The sequence below is a fragment of the Dreissena polymorpha genome, unplaced genomic scaffold, assembly GCF_020536995.1.
Source record: "Dreissena polymorpha isolate Duluth1 unplaced genomic scaffold, UMN_Dpol_1.0 chrUn004, whole genome shotgun sequence".
Taxonomy (NCBI): domain Eukaryota; kingdom Metazoa; phylum Mollusca; class Bivalvia; order Myida; family Dreissenidae; genus Dreissena; species Dreissena polymorpha.
Genome location: NW_026273318.1, coordinates 521,827 through 544,972, shown reverse-complemented (window position 1 = coordinate 544,972; position 23,146 = coordinate 521,827). Strand labels below are relative to the sequence as shown.

The 23,146-nt window shown below is 36.0% G+C and overlaps 1 protein-coding gene across 1 annotated transcript in view; it reads left to right on the top strand.

Moving 5' to 3' along the window:
• The window catches only part of LOC127863305 (39S ribosomal protein L39, mitochondrial-like), a 44,757-nt gene extending 23,830 nt beyond the window's left edge, over nucleotides 1-20,927 (top strand). Inside the window, exons 2-12 of the mRNA XM_052402726.1 lie at nucleotides 2-120; nucleotides 6,170-6,370; nucleotides 6,738-6,877; nucleotides 9,437-9,536; nucleotides 12,791-12,852; nucleotides 13,213-13,325; nucleotides 15,563-15,707; nucleotides 18,142-18,216; nucleotides 19,313-19,360; nucleotides 20,115-20,593; nucleotides 20,643-20,927. Of these exons, the coding sequence (XP_052258686.1) occupies nucleotides 51-120; nucleotides 6,170-6,370; nucleotides 6,738-6,877; nucleotides 9,437-9,536; nucleotides 12,791-12,852; nucleotides 13,213-13,325; nucleotides 15,563-15,707; nucleotides 18,142-18,216; nucleotides 19,313-19,360; nucleotides 20,115-20,207 (1,047 nt within the window). The 5' untranslated portion in view covers nucleotides 2-50 and the 3' untranslated portion in view covers nucleotides 20,208-20,593; nucleotides 20,643-20,927. The remainder of the gene's footprint in view (nucleotide 1; nucleotides 121-6,169; nucleotides 6,371-6,737; nucleotides 6,878-9,436; nucleotides 9,537-12,790; nucleotides 12,853-13,212; nucleotides 13,326-15,562; nucleotides 15,708-18,141; nucleotides 18,217-19,312; nucleotides 19,361-20,114; nucleotides 20,594-20,642) is intronic.
• The last annotated feature ends 2,219 nt before the right edge of the window (nucleotides 20,928-23,146 follow it).

The following is a 23,146-nucleotide window of genomic DNA, read 5'->3' as shown; positions in this document are numbered from 1 at the left end:
AAACACAAGGTTTTGACCTGAACGACTGCTCGAATTTAGTCCCCAAAAGCATGTCTGTTCGAAAATTTTGCACACTGTGCATGCAAAATGCAAGCCAATCTGCTCTTAAATCAGCCAAAAGTAGGTGATATAATGTCAGCAGAACATGTTTACCACAGTATTGTATTGTTTCGTCCCAGTAACATTTCGAACCAAATTGCAGGTTTTTTTCTAGTCCAACTTGTTGCCGCTCTCAAATATTAAGCTAATTTTTATATTGGTAATATTTGGAGAGTACAACCCGGAAGGCGTTCAATATATGGTTGACATTTTTCCTTCTTTGTCTGTATTGCAAGGATTTTGTGCGCAACATTCAAGCCCCGATATCAGACACTTAATATCAACGGATTGCAATAATATTTACATACCTGTGTAGATAATTCATTTCTCGATAATGTTCCATAAAAATTATGTAATGACACTTTGAGTTATGCACGCCTGAGTTATTTAAATCCAACCACTATTCAATTTTTCAATATCTCTCGATTCGCTCGCTGTGTAGATATAAATCGATAACACGACCTCGATGTAAAGCATCTGGTTTAAATGTGGAAGAATTAACGGCGTAAAATACAGTTTGCGTTCGTCTGTTGTGGTGCAGAGCGTTACATAGTAAACCGATGTTATCATACTTTTCTGGATTATTTAAGCATTATTTTTTTTCTAAAGTGACAATTAAAATGTTCTGAAATAAATAACATCTTTTATTTTTATACCGTACATTAATAATATTGATACAGATCGTACAGTATACCATCCCATGTAACGTAGAATGTAAGTACATAAAACAACACAGACAGAGGTGCGAAAAAGACATGCATAAAAAGTTGCTGAAACTAAGAAGAGTGAATAGAAAATGCGCCATATCTGTTTTGAACATATGCTTATTAAATCGACAAAGATGAGCATACTAGATCTAGTTATGTAAAAGTCAGTGTTAAAAGCTCATGTTAAATAAAATAACGCGTACACGTTACACTGTAATGCCTTCTTCTGATTGGTTGATATTTAAATCTGTTTCATAATATGGCAAGAGGTCAGTGATATTGTTGCGATATAAGCAGAAGTTTAACTGAAGAATTTATGCCATTCTAACCAGAGTTTTTTTTGGCCAGATTTTATAGCCAAAATTCGGCTATGTTCCCAATCCCAAAAAGTATACTTTTTCCCCAAAATGTGGCAAAAAATTCCCAATTTCCAAAAAAAAAAAAAAAGAAGTGTCTTAGGCGTATTTTATCTCAATTTTAATTCAATTACATCTAACAAAGTATTTTATGATTTTGTTCTTTGAATTTTAATGATTATAAAGTGTTATATATAATTTAGTATTTCCCTAATTAGTGGACTTTTCGTGTGGAAAAAAAGGCTAATGAATTAATTTTCCCAATTTCATAAAAATGCCGATAAAATTGCCAATTCCAAAGCCATGGGCTATCTTCCCAAAAAGTGGGAAAAAAACCCTGCTAACATCAATTCGACGATATTTGAGGTAAAAATGGACTTCTGAACTAAAACTGAATGAGTTGGTAATGTTATTTTGCAATTTTACGCACATTTATGAAAACTTAAACTTTCAAGTGTCCAACACATAACGGGTCCTTCACCGATGAGACGTTCCAAAGAATTTAGCCCATATAAAAAGTATCTCTAAATTCTTTGCGAGTCTTATAAATGAGACTAGTTTTTTTCTACTTCTAGCCATTTTGCAGGGCCCTGTCTTGCCGCTAGGGGAAGCCACCCACAGCCCTCATGAGGTGGAATTTCGCATCGTTTTGGGCGAAAAGGGGAATTTTAGATCTATTCACCAACCATTCAACACCTAAAATTGCTATATTTTAATGTGATTTACATAAATATACATTTAATCAAAGGTTTGTAGCAGCATACCAGCTGACAACATAGGTATAAAAGTATAAAAAAAAAAAAAAAAAAAAAATTTTTTTTTTGGAGGGGAAATTTTTAGCTGAAAAAGGGGAAAAAAGTATACTTTTTTCATGGGGGAAGCCGCCGATATTCGGCGGTAAAAACGGCCAAACGAGGGCCCTGTTTTGGGAAAAGGAGTCTGGTCAAATTGGGATTTTTTTTATAGATAAAAAGGGCAAATTTGGAATTTATTTATTGACAAAAAGGACTAAATTAAAGTTATATATTTTATAGAATGTTTAAAAAATAAAATTGAGAAATAGAGTCTAGCAATCATAAGTCATAAGAGACTTCTTTCTTAAATAAAATAAAAATTGTGGGAAATTAGGATTTTTACAAATAATTTCGGTTTGGGATCGGGTCCATTTGCTTTTTGATCGAGTTCGTTGAACGGCCTTTTTTACATAGCAGAAAAAAGAAAGAAGTGAATCTCATTTTCGCATGTGCTCAGGTCTTAGACATAGGCCGCAAACCAGCTTCCTCCAGGCGTCTCGGTTTTGGGCGAGTCTCCAGCTGTCCCCATGTTTGGCCCATCTGCTTAGCATCTGCATTCAGGTCACGGCGCCAGGTGTTTCTAAGCCACCCTCTCTTCCTTTTCGCTTGGGAGTTCCCTGTGAGAGAATGTCTTGTCATATTGGATGCAGGCTTGCGAAGTGTGTGGCCTATCCAATGCCAACATCTCTGAAGGATGTCTTTTTCAACTGGCTGATGCTTTGTTGTCCATAATTCTTTGTTTGAGATCTTAGCCAGTGGATCTTGAGGATCTTCCTGAGGCAGGTGTTGATGATGACCTATATTTGCGTTATGGTGGTGACAGCGCTTCTTCAGGTCTCTGCTCCATAGAGGAGTAGTGGCTTCATTATGGTATTGAAGAGCCTAATCTTAGTGGTGATGCCAATTGCGCTGGATCCCCAGATGTTCTTCAGCTGATGGAAGCCTGCTCGTGCTTTACAGATGCGGGTTCTGACATCTGCATCCGTTCCTCCCTGGTTGTCCAGAATTTGTGTGTTTTTGCATGCGTTAGTCTTGAACACCTTGCTCTTCCCTCTGTTTATGGTGGGGCCCAGTCTAGCTGAGCTGTCCGCTACCATGTTTGTCTTTTTCTGCATCTGTTGTTAGGTTATCATCGGCAAAGTCGTGGTCTTCCAACTGTTTCCAGAGTGTCTACTGAATTTCAGGACCATTCAGCTTCTGCTGTATTGATGTCGAAAAGGTGAAAGTAAGCAGCCGTGCCTCACTCAGGTTCTCACTTCGAAGGCGTCCGTGAGCTGTCTGCCATGAACGATTCTGCAGATCATTCTTTCATAAAACTTCCTGATAATGTTTGTGATCTTTCCTGGCACTCTGTAGTGTCTCAGAAGTCCCCAGTGGGAATCCCGGTCAATGCTGTCAAAGGCCTTTTCAAAGTTGATGAAGTTGACATACAGGGGGGGAATTCCACTCATGGTATTGTTCTAGAATGATGTGCAGTGTTGTGATCTGATCCGTGCATGATCTCTCCTTTCCATAGCCTGCTTGTTGGTCACGGAGATGCGGGTCTACTGCATCTTTCATTTAGTTCAGCTGGATGCGATTAAACACTTTTCCTGAGATGGACAACAGCGTGATTTTTCGGTAGTTGGAGCAGGAATTGAGGTAACCTTTCTTGGGGAGCTTGATGAGGTAACCCTCTTTCCACTCTGTTGGAATTTCTTCTTTCCATATCTTGCTAAAGAGTGTGTGTAGTAGCTCCACACTGGTCTCCATGTCAGCCTTAAGTGCTTCTGCAGGTATGCTGTGAGGTTCTGCAGATATTCCGTTCTTCAATTGCTTGATTGTGCAAGCTAATCTCATCCTTCCTGTGAGTACAGCACTTGATTGGCAGATCGCTTGTAGCTTGTGAAATCTCTGGTGGGTTTGCGAAGCTGGCCTGTTGAGTAGCTCCTGGAAATGCTCAATCCACCTCTTGTTCTACCCTTTGTCATCAGTTATTACTCCTCCATTTTTGTCCCTTACTGGCCACTCTGGCTTGGCAAACTTTCCTGCTAATCTCATGGTGATGGTGTACAGATCTTTAGTTCTGTTCTGATAGGCTGCCTCTTCCGCCTCTGTTGTGGGTGTAAGGCTTGGAGCCCAGTACTTCGTGGCATGTTGAAGTCACTGCTACTTTTACTTTCTGCCACTTTTGCTCGATCGTTATTCTTTAAGCCACATCTGCTCCTCGCATGACACATATATCCTGAAGAAAGCGACACAAACTTCCTTGTGATGCACAAGTGGTCAATCTGGTTCTCTGATTACAGGTCTGGTGACACCCAAGTTGCCTTGCGTATCCTTCTGTAAATGAAAACACCTCTGATGACCAGGTTGCGTGTGGCACACATATCTGCGAATTGTATATGGGATGCCATTTGGTGAAATTCCTTTAAATGGTTCCTTAAAACTCAATAACTTTTTAAACATACTTTCTTTCAAATATAGTTTTACGAAAATGTTTTGTTTCGGTCTTTACAGTAAGTACATGTAGCTCAGTGAGAGGACATTGTCAGTCTGTCAAAATGCCATTCATTAAATTGTAATAAGCAAAGCTCAACTTAAAATAAAAACACGAAATGAAAACAATCAATCTTTAACACTTATGCTAACAGTATTTTTGTATAAGCCAAACAAGTAAAATGTTGTCAAGATCACAGACCATTTTTATTATGCCCCCTTTCAAAGAAAAGGGGGTATATAGTTTTCGCACTGTCCGTCAGTCTGTCACACTTTTCGTGTCCGCTCTCTATTTCAAATAGTTTTCATCGGATCTTTATGAAACTTGGTCAGAAGTTGTATCTAGACAATATCTAAGTCAAGGTTGAATATGGGTTATGCTGGGTCAAAAATTAGGTCACGGGGTCGAAAAAACAAATCCATGGGAAGTAATAAGCTTTAAATGGACATAATTTTTCTTACCTGACAAATTATATATTTTTGTTAAATAAATCAAAGCGACGCAGTAGGCGGCGTTGTGTTTCTGACAAACACATTGTGGTAAAAGGTCAAGGTCATCCTTCATGGTCTAAGGTAAAAAATACAAATCCAAGGGAAGTAATAAGCTTTACAGGGAGATAATTATTCAATATTGAACATAGCAACTTGATATTTGGCATGCATGTGTATCTCATGGAGCTGCACATTTTGAGTGGTGAATCTACAGTCACGGAAGTGGCTTTAAATTATTTGCTACTAAAAATAGAGATTTGTTAGAGACAATTATTTTCAAGGGAAGTAATTTATATAATTATCAATCTCACATTATATATTTCCTTACCAAGAATTTAAGTTCTTTTCACAGTTACTGTACAGATTTTTTATTTTGATTATTTAATACTCAAATGATTGATATCATTTGTCAATTTTTTTATTTAAATGATATAATTATCATTTCTTTCCTGTACTAATTTATGAATGGTAGGGTTCATTACATACCTGTGGACTTATGTCCATAGATACATGATGAACTCTGGCTATGATCTCTTTGATAAACCACAGGCCTTGGTTGTCAGTGATGTCTGACTTGGTCATTTTTGACTGTCTACAGACCCCCCCCCCATCCCCCGGTTGGATTTGACAAAATCCAAGGGAAGTAATAAACTTTAAAGGGAGATGATTTCAAAGCAGCGCAGTAGGGGACATTGTGTTTCTGACGAACACATCTCTTGTTTCATATTTTTTCATGATATCTCTGACTGTGTTGAATATAGATGGGTAGGTATTCAATCCAGAGTGAAAAGTGTGTATTTGAACACAAATGTATGCTTTGGACAAAAAATTATAATAGAAAATATATTATTAAAATTCTTACCCGATCTTATATATATCTTAATCTGCATATTGATGTTAAAGCATGAGAACTATATTATTTATACACTGCTCATCTCTTCACTCCATTCACCAGGTCATATACCGGGGCAGATCAGTCATATCCTCTTAACATAACACAACAATATCGTATCAGTTTCAGTCAGACAAATTGAGCAATTGACATAAGGTTCATTGATAAAAATCGAAGATCCAATATGAAGTCATATTGATCAAATTTGTAGTGAATGTGACTTGCTAACGAATATAGATACATCAAATTAATGGGATGAGTAAAATAGTTTAAGTTACTGGTGAGCGTGTGTTCTGCAAATTCCAGTTCAAGTGATCTAAATCTTTCACAAATAATGTGCGTATTTTACAGAGTTTTACAGTTCAAGCACGAAACTGACCAATACTGAGGTACGCAAGAAGAGGAATGCTTTATTTGAAGAAGAAAAGCAAAGACAGAGAGCTGCATATGTGAAACGTGTAGAAAAGATTCTAGTCAACTACAAAGGCCAACCTAAAGATGTAAAACTGTTGATGAACAAGGGAATCTCAACCCCATACAACTGTGCCATGCGTATGTTTGATAGATTGTGTCATTTTCTCATGTTTACCTGTCTCTTACAACACAATATGAAAATATGAGATTTTTGTATTTCTGAATTTAAAATGACCAGTACAACAATACTTTACCAGTAAAGTTAATTATTTACCTTTTGCCTTTATTATTTGAAATAATAGGCATGTACTGGTTTCACTTGATTTATTCTTGCTGTTAGAATATAAGAGTATCTTAAGTGAATCCAATACAAGTTGCATCCCAAATTCTGTATTTAATACTCGCAACTGCCAGAGTTGCAAGCTAGGCATAAGTGTCCAATGTGATAATATTTTGTGCAAATAATACTTATTTATTGTCCTGTAATGACCACTTTCAATTGCAGACATTAATGAGTTCTTGATGAAGCGTTCTATTGTTGCCTTGGTGAATGGAGAACTCTGGGATATACATCGACCCCTGGAAGAACCTTGCGACATTGAATTCAGACACATGCTAGATCAAGATCCTAAACTGCCTAATCAGGTGATGCAATTTGCACATTTCAGTCCAGGGGCCTGTCTTATCAATGATCTACGGTAATGACATGTATGTAAATGTGTATATGAAATCATGAATTAACCCAAGAAAATGAAAAAAAGTAGTAGTACAAAATAATGATTCAAGTACTGAAAATGAATAATCATAGATTTTGATGATTAGCATTATGTATTTATTCTTATTCTGAAACGTCACCATATAAGCCCATGTTTGCAAAACTCAGTATTTTGTCTCAATTGCCTTAACAAAAATCAGACGGTACTAATTCTTCGTTGTTTTTTAGCTCGGCTGTTTTCAGAGAAACTCAAGGTATTGTCATAGCAAGCTCGTCTGTCGTCCGCTTCGTGCTAAAACCTTAACATTGGCTCTAAAATTAAAGTGCTTCAACCTACAATTTTGAAACTTAATATGTAGCTGCACAGTGATGAGTTCTACACGCTATACCCATTTTTGGTTCACTGGGTCAAAGCTCAAGGTCACTGTGACCGCTAAAAAAAACAAACAAAAAAAACACAAACAACACTAACCTTTCTTCCTTTTCTTCTGACAAGCTTTCATTTATTCAAAACTGCACCCAAAGCCGAGCGTTGGCACCCCACTATGCGGTGCTCTTGTTTAAATTTGTTGCAATGCTTACACTCATACTGTAAAAGTTTCTTCAAACTACCAGTGTCCGATTTAACTGTCTTGGTCATTTTTAATTAAATAATGAGAGAATTCATCAAAACATTTCCTTATAAAATATAAATAGAGTAAACTGAAAAATAGTTTAATTTGTCACAATACGGCCAAGAGTTTTAAGAGTAAATGTACTATGTGTGAAATATGAAACTGCATGTCATTGAATATTCCAACTTAGGCCAAAAAAAAAAGGTCCGTTTCGGGTCTCCCGACCGTTTCTCCTGAATTGGCGCTGACCCTCAACTTTTTATTGGGGTCGCCCCCCCCCCCCCCCAAAAAAAACACAAAAAAAACAAACATTTTTGTTCATATAAGATGTAATATCAAGCAAACAAAGCATATATATATATATACATGTATTTCTTATAATAAGCTTTAATAGCCTTCCATTCTAGTACACGAAAGACAAAAAAAACTAGAAATGGCGCGGCAGAGGCCGACGCGTATCCCCACGCCGAATGTTTGACCTAGGTGTGCCCCAGGGTTGGTAATGGGGCCATGCATAGCTGAGATTGACCGTATTGTCATAAGAGAATTTCATCATCAATTAGAAGTGAATTGGTGTAGAAATGAAGAAGTTATAGTAAAAGGCAATTTTGGGTGGGTGTGACAGGGCGCCCCAGGGTTGGTAATTGTGCCATGCATAGTTGAGATTGACCGTATTGTCATAAGAGAAGTTCAGTATCAATTTGAAGTGAATCGGTGTAGAAATGAAGAAATTATAGTAAAAGGCAATTTTGGGCGGGTGTGGTCTATGTGGGCGGGGCCCCAGGGTTGGTAATGGGGCCATGCATATTTGAGATTGACCGTATTGTCATAAGAGAGGTTCAGTATCAATTTGAAGTGAATCGGTGTAGAAATGAAGAAATTATAGTAAAAGGCAATTTTGGGTGGGTGTGGTCTATGTGGGCGGGGCGCCCCAGGGTTGGCAATGGGGCCATGCATAGTTGAGATTGACTGTATTGTCATAAGAGAAGTTCAATATCAATTTGAAGTGAATCGGTGTAGAAATGAAGAAATTATAGTAAAGGCAATTTTGGGTGGGTGTGTTCTATGTAGGCGGGGCCCCAGGGTTGGTTATGGGGCCATGCATAGTTGAGATTGACCCTAATGTCATAAGAGAAGTTCAGTATCAATTTGAAGTGAATCCGTGTAGAAATGAAAAAATTATAGTAAATGGAATTTTTTGGTGGGTGTGGCCTATGTGGGCGGGCGCCCCAGGGTTGCGATTGGGGCCATGCATAGTTGAGATTGACCCTAATGTCATAACAAAAGTTCAGTATCAATTTGAAGTGAATCCGTGTAGAAATGAAAAAATTATAGTAAATGGAAATTTTTGGTGGGTGTGGCCTATGTGGGCGGGGCGCCCCAGGGTTGGGAATGGGGCCATGCATGGTTGAGATTGACCGTATTGTCATAAGAGAGGTCCAGTATCAATTTGAAGTGAATCGGTGTAGAAATAAAGAAGTAAATGTAAAATAACCTAAAAAAATGAGTGATAATTTCTGACGCGGCCCCACCCCAACCGCTATAACTTTTGACCCAGGGGTCAGATCAAAATTCCAAATAGTGCAGGGTCGCACATATGCTCATAGCTACCATGTGTGTAAGTTTCAAGGTTCTAGTGCTTTTAGTGTAGGAGGAGATAGTGGCCAGGACGGACGGACAGACAGACAGACAGACGGACGGACGGACGGACGGCGGAGATAACCACAATATCCCCACCTTTTTTTCAAAAAGCGTGGGGATAATAAAAATAATAAATCCCTACCTACCGACCCAGTTTTTTTTTCAAAGGAGACCCCAAACAGACCTAAAAAATTTTTTGCCTTACAGGATACTCATACCAGATATTTATTGCAGGTATTTTGGAGAACTGGTGCCTTTATCTTGGGTCATGTAATGGAAACAGCTTTCAAAGATAATGTTTATGTGGAATTATGCTCATTCCCTCCAATACCAGGTAATTATAGGACATGGTGATTACAGTTAAAAGATGATAGAACTTGATTTGTTATTCTTCTTCTGAGCTTTCTTTACTTCTCTAAGTTTTAATTTCAAAACCGGTGCAGCAGTTACCTGTCAATGTTGCTTGAAGGACTGAATAATACTTGTAATCACATTTTTATACGCCCGTATAAAATACGGGACGTATTATGTGAAACCCCTTGGCGGCGGGCGGGCGGGCGGGCGGCGGGCGGAAGGCATCACTTTGTCCGGACTCTAATTCAAATTGTATTCATCCGATCTTCACCAAACTTGGTCAGCAGTTGCATCTAGTTGATATCTAGGCCAAGTTCGAATATGGGTCATGCCGGGTCAAAAACTAGGTCATAGGGTCAATAAGTGCATTTTCAAAGGGGCCACTTTGTCCGGACTCTATTTCAAATTGTATTCATCCGATCTTCACCAAACTTGGTCAGCAGTTGTATCTAGTTGATATCTAGGCCAAGTTCGAATATGGGTCATGCCGGGTCAAAAACTAGGTCATAGGGTCAATAAGTGCATTTTCAAAGGGGCCACTTTGTCCGGACTCTATTTCAAATTGTATTCATCCGATCTTCACCAAACTTGGTCAGCAGTTGCATCTAGTTGATATATAGGCCAAGTTCGAATATGGGTCATGCCGGGTCAAAAACTAGGTCATAGGGTCAATTAGTGCATTTTCAACGGCGCCACTTTGTCCGGACTCTAATTCAAATTGTATTCATCCGATCTTCACCAAATTTGGTCAGAAGTTGTGTCTAGATGATATGTAGGTCAAGTTCAAATATGGGTCATGCCGGGTCAAAAACTAGGTCACGAGGTTACTTAGTGCATTTCAAGCATTTAGCATGGTGTCCGCTCTCTAATTGAAGTAGTTTTCATCTGATCTTCACCTAATTTGGTCAGAAGTTGTGTCTAGATGATATGTAGGTCAAGTTCGAACATGGGTCATGCCGGGTCAAAAACGAGGTCACATAGTGCATTTCAAGCATTAAGCATGTTGTCCGCTCTTTAATTGAAGTAGTTTTCATCTGATCTTCACCAAATTTAGTCAGATGTTACATCTAAGTGATATCTAGGTCAAGTTCAAATATGGGTCATGCCGGGTCAATAACTAGGTCTTGAGGACACTTTCAAGCATTGAGCATGGTGTCCAAAACCTTCGAACGGGCGTATCTTGTGACAGTTTGGCACTCTTGTTCTGAAATGTATTATGTTAGGGTCTTGTAAATGTTTTACAAGTGTGATGTGTTTTTTATGTGTTGATATATTCACTTCATTGAAGCCCTAGACTACCCCCCCCCCCCCCCCCCCCCCCCCCCCGAAAAAAATAAAAAATTTGGATCCTAGATTGTCTGTGGTGCGTTTTGGGCCTATTGCCAACCAGTTTTCGTTTGTTTCAAATAACAATATATACAGTATACTATAGATTGTTCATATTTCTTCTTTTCATGGCAACAAGCACATGTCACATATCATAATATACATCACATCACAATATTCATAGTAATAGAGATATTTTCATACAACACATTTTTTAACAACATGATGAATGGCATGTAAAATATAAGCATACATTTCATTCACAAAATGCATTGCAAACAAATCCTGCTATATACAGAGAACAAAGTCATGACATGTCTCATTATTATTTCATTATTATTCTGCGCTGTTTTTTACCAGCCCACAGTTTGTAGATCACTTTAAAGTCAACATCTTTGCAGTCTTTTCCTTCAATTGAGATTTTCATGAGATGTTCCAAATTTTTTACAGTCAAACAATTTCTTAGATCAGTTTTGATTACATTCTGCCTACTGAACCCTCGTTCACAATCAACTGTAGACACTGGGGATACTAACAACCTTTAATTAAACTTTAATTGCAATTAAACCGCGTGTGTTTTTCACGGTTTCAGGTCCTGAGCACAACGTTCTCATGGTAAGCTTTTGTGATTGCCTTTTGTCTGTCGTCCGTTGTCGGTTGTGCCGCATCAACATTTGCCTTGTGAATTCTCTAGAGGCCACATTTATAGCCCAATCTTCATGAAATTTGGTCAGAAGATTGGTCTCAATGATATCTTTGGATGAGTTCGAAAATGGTAGCGTTTGCTTGAATTACATGGCTGCCAAGGGGCGGGGCATTTTTCCTTAAATGGCTATAGTACAATATTGTAAACTCTCTAGAGGCCACATTTATTGTCCAATCTTCATTAAACTTGGTCAGAAGATTCATACCAATAATATCTCAGACGAGTTCGAAAATAATGCCGGTTGGATGAAAAACATGGCCGCCAGGAGGCGGGGCATTTTTCCTTATATGGCTATAGTAAAACCTTGTTAACACTCTAGAGGAAACAATTATTGTCCAATCTTCATGAAATTTGGTCAGAAGATTGGTTTCAATGATATCTTGGATGAGTTCGAAAATGGTAACATTTGCTTGAAAAACATGGCTACCAAGGGACGGGGCATTTTTCCTTATATGGCTATACATTGTACCGGTATATGGCTATAGTAAAATCTTGTTAACTCTCTAGAAGCCACATTTATTGTCCGATCTTCATGAAACTTGGTCAGAAGATTCATCCCAATAATATCTTGGACAACTTCCAAAATGATGCTGGTTGGTTGAAAAACATGACCGCCAGGGGGCGAGGCATTTTTCCTTATATGGCTATAGTAAAACCTTGTTAACACTAGAGGCCACATTTATTTTCCGATATTCATGAAATTTGCTCAGAAGATTTGTCTCAATGATATCTTGATGATTTAAAAAATGGTAACCTTTGCTTGAACAACATGGCTGCCATGGGGCGGGGCATTTTTCCTTATATGGCTTTAGTAAAATCTTGTTAACACTCTAGAGGCCACATTTATTGTCCAATCTTCATGAAACTTGGTCAGAAGATTCATCTCAATAATATCTTGGACGATTTCGAAAATGATGCCAGTTGGTTGAAAAACATGGCCTTAAAATGGGTATGAATCCTTTCTTCTGCCATTTTCTTAATACCTCTGAATATAAAGTAGCCCAGTTGTCAGTTACATGTATGAGCATGTACACATTGTTTTTGTACATTTTTAAATCACATAATCCAGTAAAAGTGTGAACTTGTTAACTGACTTCCATGATTGCTTTTTAAAGTAGTTAAATTGAAACAAAACAGAATCAAATGATACTTTAAATATTCATAATTCATCTGAAAACATTTTAATTGTGAATTTTTTGCAGTGGAGAAGGGCTGCTTTGTGTATGATGTTGACCTGAAGCTTCCAGACTGGAAACCTTCACAGGTAGTATCCTCTAGCCTTTACCTGCCATTATGTACATCATGTATAGAGATATATTGTGGTAATGCTTAATAAATACAGGAGTGAGGACGCTTTTGTCTGACATTTTAATTTACCTTTTGAGCCTCTGACATTTATGTTAAAAAAATGTAATACAAAATTTTGTCTAATTGTTTAATATGCTTGACACCATTATGCCACATGGACTGTATGGACGGCGGTTTAGTTAGTTTTAAATTTTCTGATGATGTGACATAAAAATACAAGTAGGAAATTTGTTCAAGCCAAATACAGAGATACTGGGATGGTACCAGTGTGCATGAGATTGTGGGATTTTATGACGTAACTATGGTTACTTTGCAGAGAGAGCTTACCAGTTTAAGCATGGTGGGTGGGGAACTGTGGGATAAAAACTGGGACTTTGAGAGGCTGGAGGTGGATGCCAGCTTGGCACTGAAGATGTTTGAAGATAACAGGTACTTGGCTTGGTATATGTAGTTCGTTCCATATGCTCCCATGACTTTCTTGACCAATTCATTAAATTTAGTTAAATTTTTATTTTAAAAGGCTGTAATGTGAAAACTGGAAAAAGTTTGATACATATATATTTTTTTCAAGAGCAATATTTTCAAAGTTTAATGAAAGTGTATGATGTTACTATACTTTGATTCAATACATGTTAACAGTTGCAGGGCGATCTGTGACTTGACAGTCTTACCAGAGAACTGTTATGTGTTATAAAATCTAGTCGTACATTTATTTTCATTTTATGAAAAATATTAATCTTTGGAATGTGCTGCTTTATTAAAATTTAAATTGACACATGGCATCATTTTAATGATTAAATCACCTGTTAGATACCACTTAGATGATATAATTCAAATACAGCATTGAAGAGTCTGAATGGAAGATCTGATGTTAGCCTTGGTCTCTTAAAAGAAGTGATGATGAGGGTTAACAACTTGCCACACACCAAACTTAGTCATATGGCAATTAACTAGTCCATCATTATGATGTTATTAGTCACATGGCAATAAACAAGCCCATGGTTATGGCGTTATTAGTCTTATGGCAATAAACAAGTCCATCGTTATGACGTTATTAGTCTTATGGCAATAAACAAGTCCATCGTTATGACGTCATTAGTCTTATGGCAATAAACAAGCCCATGGTTATGGCGTTATTAGTCTTATGGCAATAAACAAGTCCATGGTTATGGCGTTATTAGTCTTATGGCAATAAACAAATCCATCGTTATGACGTTATTAGTCTTATGGCAATAAACAAGCCCATGGTTATGGCGTTATTAGTCGTATGGCAATAAACAAGTCCATCGTTATGATGTTATTAGTCTTATGGCAATAAACAAGCCCATGGTTATGGCGTTATTAGTCTTATGGCAATAAACAAGTCCATCATTATGACGTTATTAGTCTTATGGCAATTAACAAGCCCATGGTTATGGCGTTATTAGTCTTATGGCAATTAAGTTGTCCATTGTTATGACATCATTAGTCTCATGGCAATTAACTATTTCATCGTTATGACATCATTAGTCTCATGGCAATTAACTAGTCCATCGTTATGACATCATTAGTCTCATGGCAATTAACCATCCATCGTTATGACATCATTAGTCTCATGGCAATTAACTAGTCCATTGTTATGACGTTATTAGTCACATGGCAATTAACTAGCCCATAGTTATGACGTTATTAGTCTCATGGCAATTAACTAGTCCATCGTTATGATGTTATTAGTCACATGGCAATAACTAGTCCATCGTTATGACGTTATTAGTCACATGGCAATTAACTAGTCCATCATTATGATGTTATTAGTCACATGGCAATTAACCATTCATCGTTATGACGTTTTAGTAACAGATCCTTTTTATTTCATGCAAATGAACTTTTCCATTTTTATGAAGCAATAGTAAGCAGATAAGTTGGTCTAAATGAATGTTATCGAGTGTTTGAAGTGATGAAGCCTATTTTCAAGAAGTCTTATTCATTGACCATTATTGCCCGTATCTGACTCTAGTTTATGTTTATTATTTATACGCAAGAATTAGGTTTGTTTGGTTGATGTTTGCATTAACAGCTCTGCAGCAATTTTAAAATGTATCAGATACAAACGTGTCAACAAATAACACATTTTAATTAATAGTTTATCTAATTAAACACAAACAAACTAATGCAAATGAATAGGTGTTTTTCTCCTGTAATGAAAGATCAGAAACTACATCTATAAGGTGTTGATCACACAACCTCATATTTTAAATATATTGCATGTATCAGCCATTCGTTGGCTGCATAAAATACATCTCTGAAAAATATCCTTGGCATCTTGGTGTTTAACATCTATGGTTAATACTTAGTATTTCATCTAACCCAAGTTTACACAATGTTTAGTGCCAGCCAAGTACACCATTTATGTACTCCGCTTTGTGAATTATCAGGATTGTGAGTGTATTACATCCGATATCAATGTTGTTCATGCCAACTGTAATTCGGTCTTAAAGAATTTGAACATTGATCATAATTATTTGTAAGTTTTCTTAATTTTGTGGATATGTATACACAACAAAAATAAATGTGACTTGTCCCACAAATAATACTGATATTGATTTTCATTGTATAAACTTGTTTGCTGTTGCAGTAACCGCTCCAATTAGACAGTGCATTTATTAAATATTATCATGTTTCTATAGGTTTAAGCGAGAGCAGATACCTGATATAGCCCAGAAGCACAAGCAGAAGCGAGTAGTACTGTACAGAATGGGGGAGCACATTGACATCACGTCTGGGCCCCTGATAGCAAACACCTCCCAGTTATACAGGTTTCAAGTTGCCCAGGTACGCACATAGTAATGCACGTAGAACTTCATGTGAAGTATGCACACAAAAAGTCTACACAATAATATTATGTATTATGTCATTGACACGTCATTGACAGATTAAGTGGATTTTATTAACCAGGTTTTCCGAAGGAAAAAACTGGTTATTAGATTGGCGAATGCGGGCGGGCTGGATGGCGGGCTTGCTGGCGGGCTGGCGGAACAAGCTTGTCCGGGCCATAACTATGTCGTTCATTGTCAGATTTTAAAATCATTTCGCACATTTGTTCACCATCATTGGACGGTGTGTCGCGCGAAATAATTACGTCGATATCTCCAAGTTCAATGTCACACTTTGAGTTCAAAGGTCAAAAATGGCCATAAATTAGCTTGTCCTGGCCATAACTATGTCATTCATTGTGAGATTTTAAAATCATTTGACCCATTTGTTCACCATCATGGGACGGTGTGTCACACGAAAGAATCACGTCAATATCTCCAATGTCAAGGTCGCCACGACTAAAAATAGATTTAAAAAAAAAAAAAATTACAAAGGGGGTTAATTTTGTTTGTTCATTTCAAAAGTTCAGTTTGAGTTTTCTCCCTTTATCAGATTTTTTTTTCACAATGAAAACCTGGTTTTGTGACAATTTTGTCCCTTGTTGATATATATGTTTACAATTTAATTGTATTTATCCTACCGCAACCCAAATTCGATGACACCTAAATTTGTCGATGTTCTATTTGTATTGATTAAATGGATGATTATTGTCATGGAAGTGGGCTTTAACTGTGTAACTAAATGGTTGGCATGTTGTTGCTGTTGTTTTTAAATAAAATACAGGTACTTGTATTGAGAACAGTGAGAAATTACTTGTTTTTGCATACCAGAAATCAAAAGACCCTCGAAATGTGTATGTCTTCAGTGATTTTTTTTTACCCAAAATTACCGCCGATATCTTGCTGCTTCCCAATTGCAAAAAATGATGTTTTTTCCCAAAAATCTGATTAAAATTTCCCCAAAAATGACAAAATTTGCCCAATAAAGCCAATAAGATAACAATGTCATTTTGCGTTAATTTCGTACCACGAGTGCCGATCGAGCTTGACTAGTCGTCGCTGAACGACAACTTACTTACGTATTGTTCGCGAATGTAGCCGAATACGATTTTACGTTGCTATCCACACATCTCTCTCTATATTGCGAAGGAAACCGATGATAGTCGATTTCTCCGATTGTTAACGCCTGTTTCTGCACACGTTTAAGATGGCGGCAAGCAGACGAGAAATTTGCAATGAGAAGCGAAAATGATAAATAACATTCAAATTAACTACGGATATCATATGGTTATTGGGGAATAATTTCATGCGTGTGTCATTTAACGCAACATACGACGTTTGAGACAAAACACAACAAATATTTATTAGAATTTAAGAAATCTTCACAGTGAATGTGCGGAAATCAGTGTTGGGAAATCGGAGTTAGTCTACTCACAAAGTTAAAGCATTTAAGATTAGTAGCGTTTGAAAAGGAAAAGAGACAAACATGATTTGATTGATATGTTATTGGATCTGTGTATAATCAGATTCATATGCATACTCTGCATATTATGTTTGTCAAGCTGTACAATTTGCTAAAATAGCATGGAACTGAGGATATCAAGTGCAAGATATCGAAAGGTAAACAAATGAAATATATTATTTAACTCTATTTAATACATCATTTTCACAGCAAGAACACTAAAGCGTGTTTGTTAATATTTGCAAATGTTTTCACCATTATATGATATATCAACAAAGTCGACCTTTGCTTGGGCGACGAATAGCCTCTCCAAAGTTAGAGAATCAGAATGGGAACGTCAATATTTTTTTTTTTAAATGCTGAATTAAATTCATACTCTTAAAGAGGTTATGATTAAATGGTATATTTAAGAATTTATAGATTATTGCAAGTTTAATATGCATGTGGAAGCATATTAACTAACTTGTATTCATTGTAAGAAAACATTAAAGCAACTTTTTATAATATAATAATGCTGTCAAACATGAACTTTGCAACTTTAATTCTGTTCTTATAATCATATTTATAATGTTTCCCAATTTCATGGTTTATCGCGCTATTTTTCCCATTTTCATGGTTTATCGCGCTAATTTTCCCAATCCAAATGACACAGGCTGTAAAAAAAAAAAAGCAAAAAAATCACTGGTCTTATTTACATGTATTAAATACGTTCACCAGTTTGTATTGCCTCTTTGTACTTAGAAACATAGTTTATCTCATTTGAATATATCTGTTAGTTTGAGCTGCACAATTACTGTATACTTTATTTATTTTCTTGCAAACACAAAATGCATACAGTCAAACGAAAACAAGAACAATACAAATATATGAACATTTATACACTTAATGATAGTAAAATAGGTGATATTTAGTGTTCCTCATCTGCTTTCAGATTCACCACATAAAAAGTCGAAGGTTTGGCCCCTTGCAGCGTGTTCAGGGGATTGCAATGCCCTCAGCCCTTCATGTAAGTGACTAGGGGCAATCAGCCCTTCATGTAAGTGACTAGGGGCAAAAAAAAAATTGGACAGAAAGTCAGTAAATATATTATATCATATAGTGGTCCTCTACTTAATTTATTCAAATCGTGCTCCTGGGTTCGAATTTTGCTACACTATTTGTATGTTTATAGAAAAGCTTATATTGTTCTGATACTGTTGCAGACCAGATTATATCTGTTCCATACAGGGTAAAAAACCTATATAAAAACCACAGTTATTTCACAAACGTCCAAAACTCAACACATAGCAGATTAATATCCACAGTAGTCTCTGAGCGACCTAGCTTCTTTAGGACCTCTTGTTTTTAACTATTCCAAAATTTTGAAATTGGAAGGTTTATTTTGGTGCGATCATATAAAGAATATTAGATTAGTTTCGTTGTGTCCTTGAATTTATCTGCTGAGTTGAAGAATTTTTTTTAAATGGGGTGGCTTGCAGTGTCATTCTTTCGGAGAAAAACTCCTCTGAAAAAACTTCAGCTGTAATTTATAGATACATTTTCACAAGACAAGAATACACTTTGGGCTGCAATTTTTTAAGGTTTAATTATGGCCTTTTGGGTGTTTTTTTACTTAAAACATTTAGTGGCCTGAAACTTGTGTGTCCTCTACAACCATCAACTAACCTCTTCCTGTTATTGGAGGACATGTATTTTAGAAAATTGAAATGCTATATCACTGGATTCGTTTGTCAGATTTTCCAAGCAGTTTTCCTCAAACACAAATACTTCATATTTTAATTTGATTGCTTTTCAAAATACTGGCATCTTGAACTGAATGATGCAATTACCTTTGCAGGTAGTAAGAACATAATCAGCCGTGCAGTTTGGCAATTTATTTTGCAGTCAGTAACATTATTATTGTCTTTCTTCAATCAAAGATTGACTCAGCTGGGAAAAGTTGTCAATCAAAAGAAAGTACATAATAGGGTCATACAAACTTAACTGTTATGTTAAGTACAAGTTTGCATGACACCCAGAGTTTCCCTTGTGTACAATCAGTTAGTGATAGGATAAAATCTATTACCGGTAACTGTTGAACTAACAGCTTTTCAATCTTTCAGATGCACTGGTGGAGCTGGGACTTGCTATGTAAACGAGCCTCAAAACCTGTAAGTTATTCAGATTACAGAATTCATAGGCCATTTTCATGTGCATTGAATAAACCTTCTGGTAATACATGTATCATAATTTCCTCCTTTTTATGATCTTTTCCCCTCACTTAACCTTGAAACAAAGTAGAAGGAAGCATATTGGATTCACCATGAAGTTATGAACACAACCAAACTTTTGTTATTTCTTTATCTTATATGTATATTATATTTTGGATTATTTCATACCATTATTTCATTTTGTACATAACAAAGTATATCCACATATCAATTTAGGAAGTGTTTGACTTTGCAAAATTGCACATATTCTTTACATCAAGTTATACATATATTGCAATAAATTCTTGTATAACTTAACACATTTGATGCATCTCAACAAATTTATCACAAATTTTGCACAACCATGCAAAGTTTTAGTGTATGAGAAAGTGAAAAACCATCCATCAAAGACATGACTACTATTCATAGATGTCTTATCAGCCATGTCAGAAATCAACAGTTTACAGAAGTTTATTACTGAAGCTAGCTAGGTTACAAGTTTATCAAATTTATAGTCTTACTGACACAAGATATTTTCTTTTTGGCTCACTTGCAAATAATAAACCTAATTAGCCCAAGAAAATTTGAAAACTAAAATAGCAAATTAAATTAAAGTTGTCACAGTATGTTTTAATGTCAGTGAATGCCTTTTGGAACAAGCCACTCATTTAAACATGGGCACTATTGTCTGTTAATTTATTTGTTGTTGTTGCAGATGGACTACTTACTGCCTGACTATTTCATAAGCCCCAGTAAAGAGCCAACTCAACAGAAAGAAGACAATGTGAGAGCAGCAGTTGAAAACTAACACTGGTTTCACACAGAAGCTAAATAAATATTAAATCCTACCGGTATGTTAAATATTTGCAATGCCTTGAACAATTTACAACTGACATCAAACTTTGCTTGTCAACTAACAATGTGGTTGTCTGACATTTTGCTAGTTTGTCTTCATTTTCAAGAAATAAATGATGCAGCATTTAGCTGTACTTATCAAGGATTACTTGACATGTTTATATTTTAAATATTGTGTATAGTGTTACAGCATCAGGTTAGTATTCATGTGTACAATACTATTGGAAATGTCTAAATGGTATTTGTGTGAAATGTTTTCATAATTTCTTTTAAAAAAAGAGAACATCTGGGTTTTAAACTGTTTATTATCTATAAATTTGTTTATTATCTATAAATTAGGTTTTAAACTGTTTATTATCTATAAATTTGTTTATTATCTATAAATTAGTGCATACATGTATATTATTTTGGAGTATTGCATCAGGTTTGATTTGTTTTTCTTTCAGATAGACTATTTTAACAATTTTGAACATAGCATGCATATATATGATAAATAGCTATAAAATGACCAGTTAATGAACATGGACTTGTTTTGATTGTACATGTTTTTGCAATCATATCAAATGCCGTTTTGAATTGCAAGTTTTAAATTTGTGAAATATATGAAAATTGCAAATGGAAGTGTATGCTTAAATACAGCAATATATATTACAGAATAAAATTAGTAAATATTGTACGGCATTTATTATAAATGTTTAACCAATGGGCCATAGATCTGCAAATTTTATGGCACAAGGCAAATAAAGCAAAGTTTATTGATTAAATTGCCAGTATATATCCACAGGCAGCAGTATCATGAATTAGCCCCCCCCCCCTCCAGTATTGTGTCTGGTTTGACTTTTCAACTTAGAATATTGACACAAATACACAGTTTGAAAAAATACCCCTCCTATAGGTATTAAATATGTGCAGCTCCATAACATTAAAACATTAATAACATATCTAGGCGACCTGCAATACAATTGTTAACATTTAACAATAAATATAAACATTCTGGTTTTATGAAAAAGTATTTGTAAGACTGAAATGCAAAATATTAAGGGAAAAATCAGGCTGTAAACAAAGCAACACATCAGTTACAATTACCATCACAAAATAAAACAAAATAGAATCAGCTTTTGTGCGATTTTGTTCCAGTTTGAAATATAGACATATTGTTAAGTCAATTCAATTTCAGCTTAGGAAATTATAATTTATATAATAAAGTTTATAGAGAATAGTTTTATATGAATAAACCTTGAAATTAAATCTCTTCCAAAGAACTTGCAGTTAAACATCTAAATATCTGCATTAAAGACAATGATAGGATTTACCGGTAGATAGATGTTCAGTGTACAACACTCCATATAGGTCTTGTTTAAAGGCATGACTGGCCCTTTGAAGGAGTCTTCCATTCAGTGTAAGATGTCTTAGCTTGATTATTCTATACGCCTGTCTCTTGACTGCAAGTATTATTTCCACGCTTGATGTGGGCGGAACTCTTCTATCAGACTCATAGTTTTCTATGAATCTTCACCTAATTTTGCAATTGTTTGTTGACATATATTGGAGCTCAAGTGAGATAATCAGCCAATTTGCCTCCTTGGGCATTTCTGAGTTATTGCATTTATACAAAAAGTTTAAGATTTCTACCTTACACAGTTATCCTTGAAAGTATTTGTAAGCATCAAATGTAAGCAATTTTTGTAATCCAGCATATTGGACCAGACATTTTAAGTTTTAATGCCCTTTGTTGACACAAATATATTCAAATCTCTGTTTTCGTTCTCCTACTGATGCACTTACCGGTAATCAATTCTTCACCAAATTGTTTGGAAGTAAAATGTAGGCCTACTTCAATTTTGCACTAGGCACTTATGACTTATAGCACTTGGTTTATTCAACAAGAGGGCCATGGCCCTTAAATGTTCACCTGAGTTCACAAACAGCAATTACTGAAGACTTGACCAGTTATTAGTTTTTGACCCCACTTGACCCAGTTCAAAACATGGCCTTCATATTGTCAAGATAAACATTCTGACCAAAGTTCATCAAGAATGAGTCATAAATGAGGATTCGGTTTTTCAAAAATTTGACCAGGTGACCTGGCTTTAGATGCACATGCATCAGCCTTAAACTCGTCATAGATATTTTCAAGGTAAGCATTTCAACCAATTTTCATACAAATTGTTGCCTATGGAGTGGTAACAAAGTTTTTCATTCTAGTGAGCTTGATTTGGAAAAACATGACCCACATCGGAACAGGGCTAACACATTGTCAAAATAAACATTCTGATCAAAATTGAATAACAATAATTGTAGCCCCTGGAGTAATGACATAATTTTTTGGTGACCTACCGGTAGTTTTGTTAATGCCTGTTATCCAGATTCAAAATCAGGCTTGATGTTGTGCAGATGAACATTCTAAGGATTAACAAGATAGAGCCATAAATCTGGCCTCTTGAATGGTTACAAGGTTTTTCTAAGATTTTACCTGGTGACCTAGTTTTTAGACAAACATGAGCTGGATTAGAACTTGTCTTAGGTATTGTTAAGATAAAGATTCTGATCAAGTTTCATCAAGATAGTCATAACGGTCCTCTTTGTAAGCAGGCTTTTTATGCCCCCAGATCGAATGATCGCGGGCAAATTGTTTTTGGCCTGTTTATCTGTCATTCTGTCTTAATTTTTTTACTTTTTTCATAACTTTTGCAATATTGAAGATAGCAACTTGATATTTGACATGCATGTGTGTCTCAAGGAGCTGCACATTTTTAGTGGTGAAAGGTCAAGGTCATCCTTCAAGGTCACATATATCACTTCAAAGCGCAGTTGGGTGCATTGTTTTTCACAAAGGCAGCTCGTTTTTTTAAAGATTTGAGCTGGAAGCATGTGATCCGCATTGAAACTTGG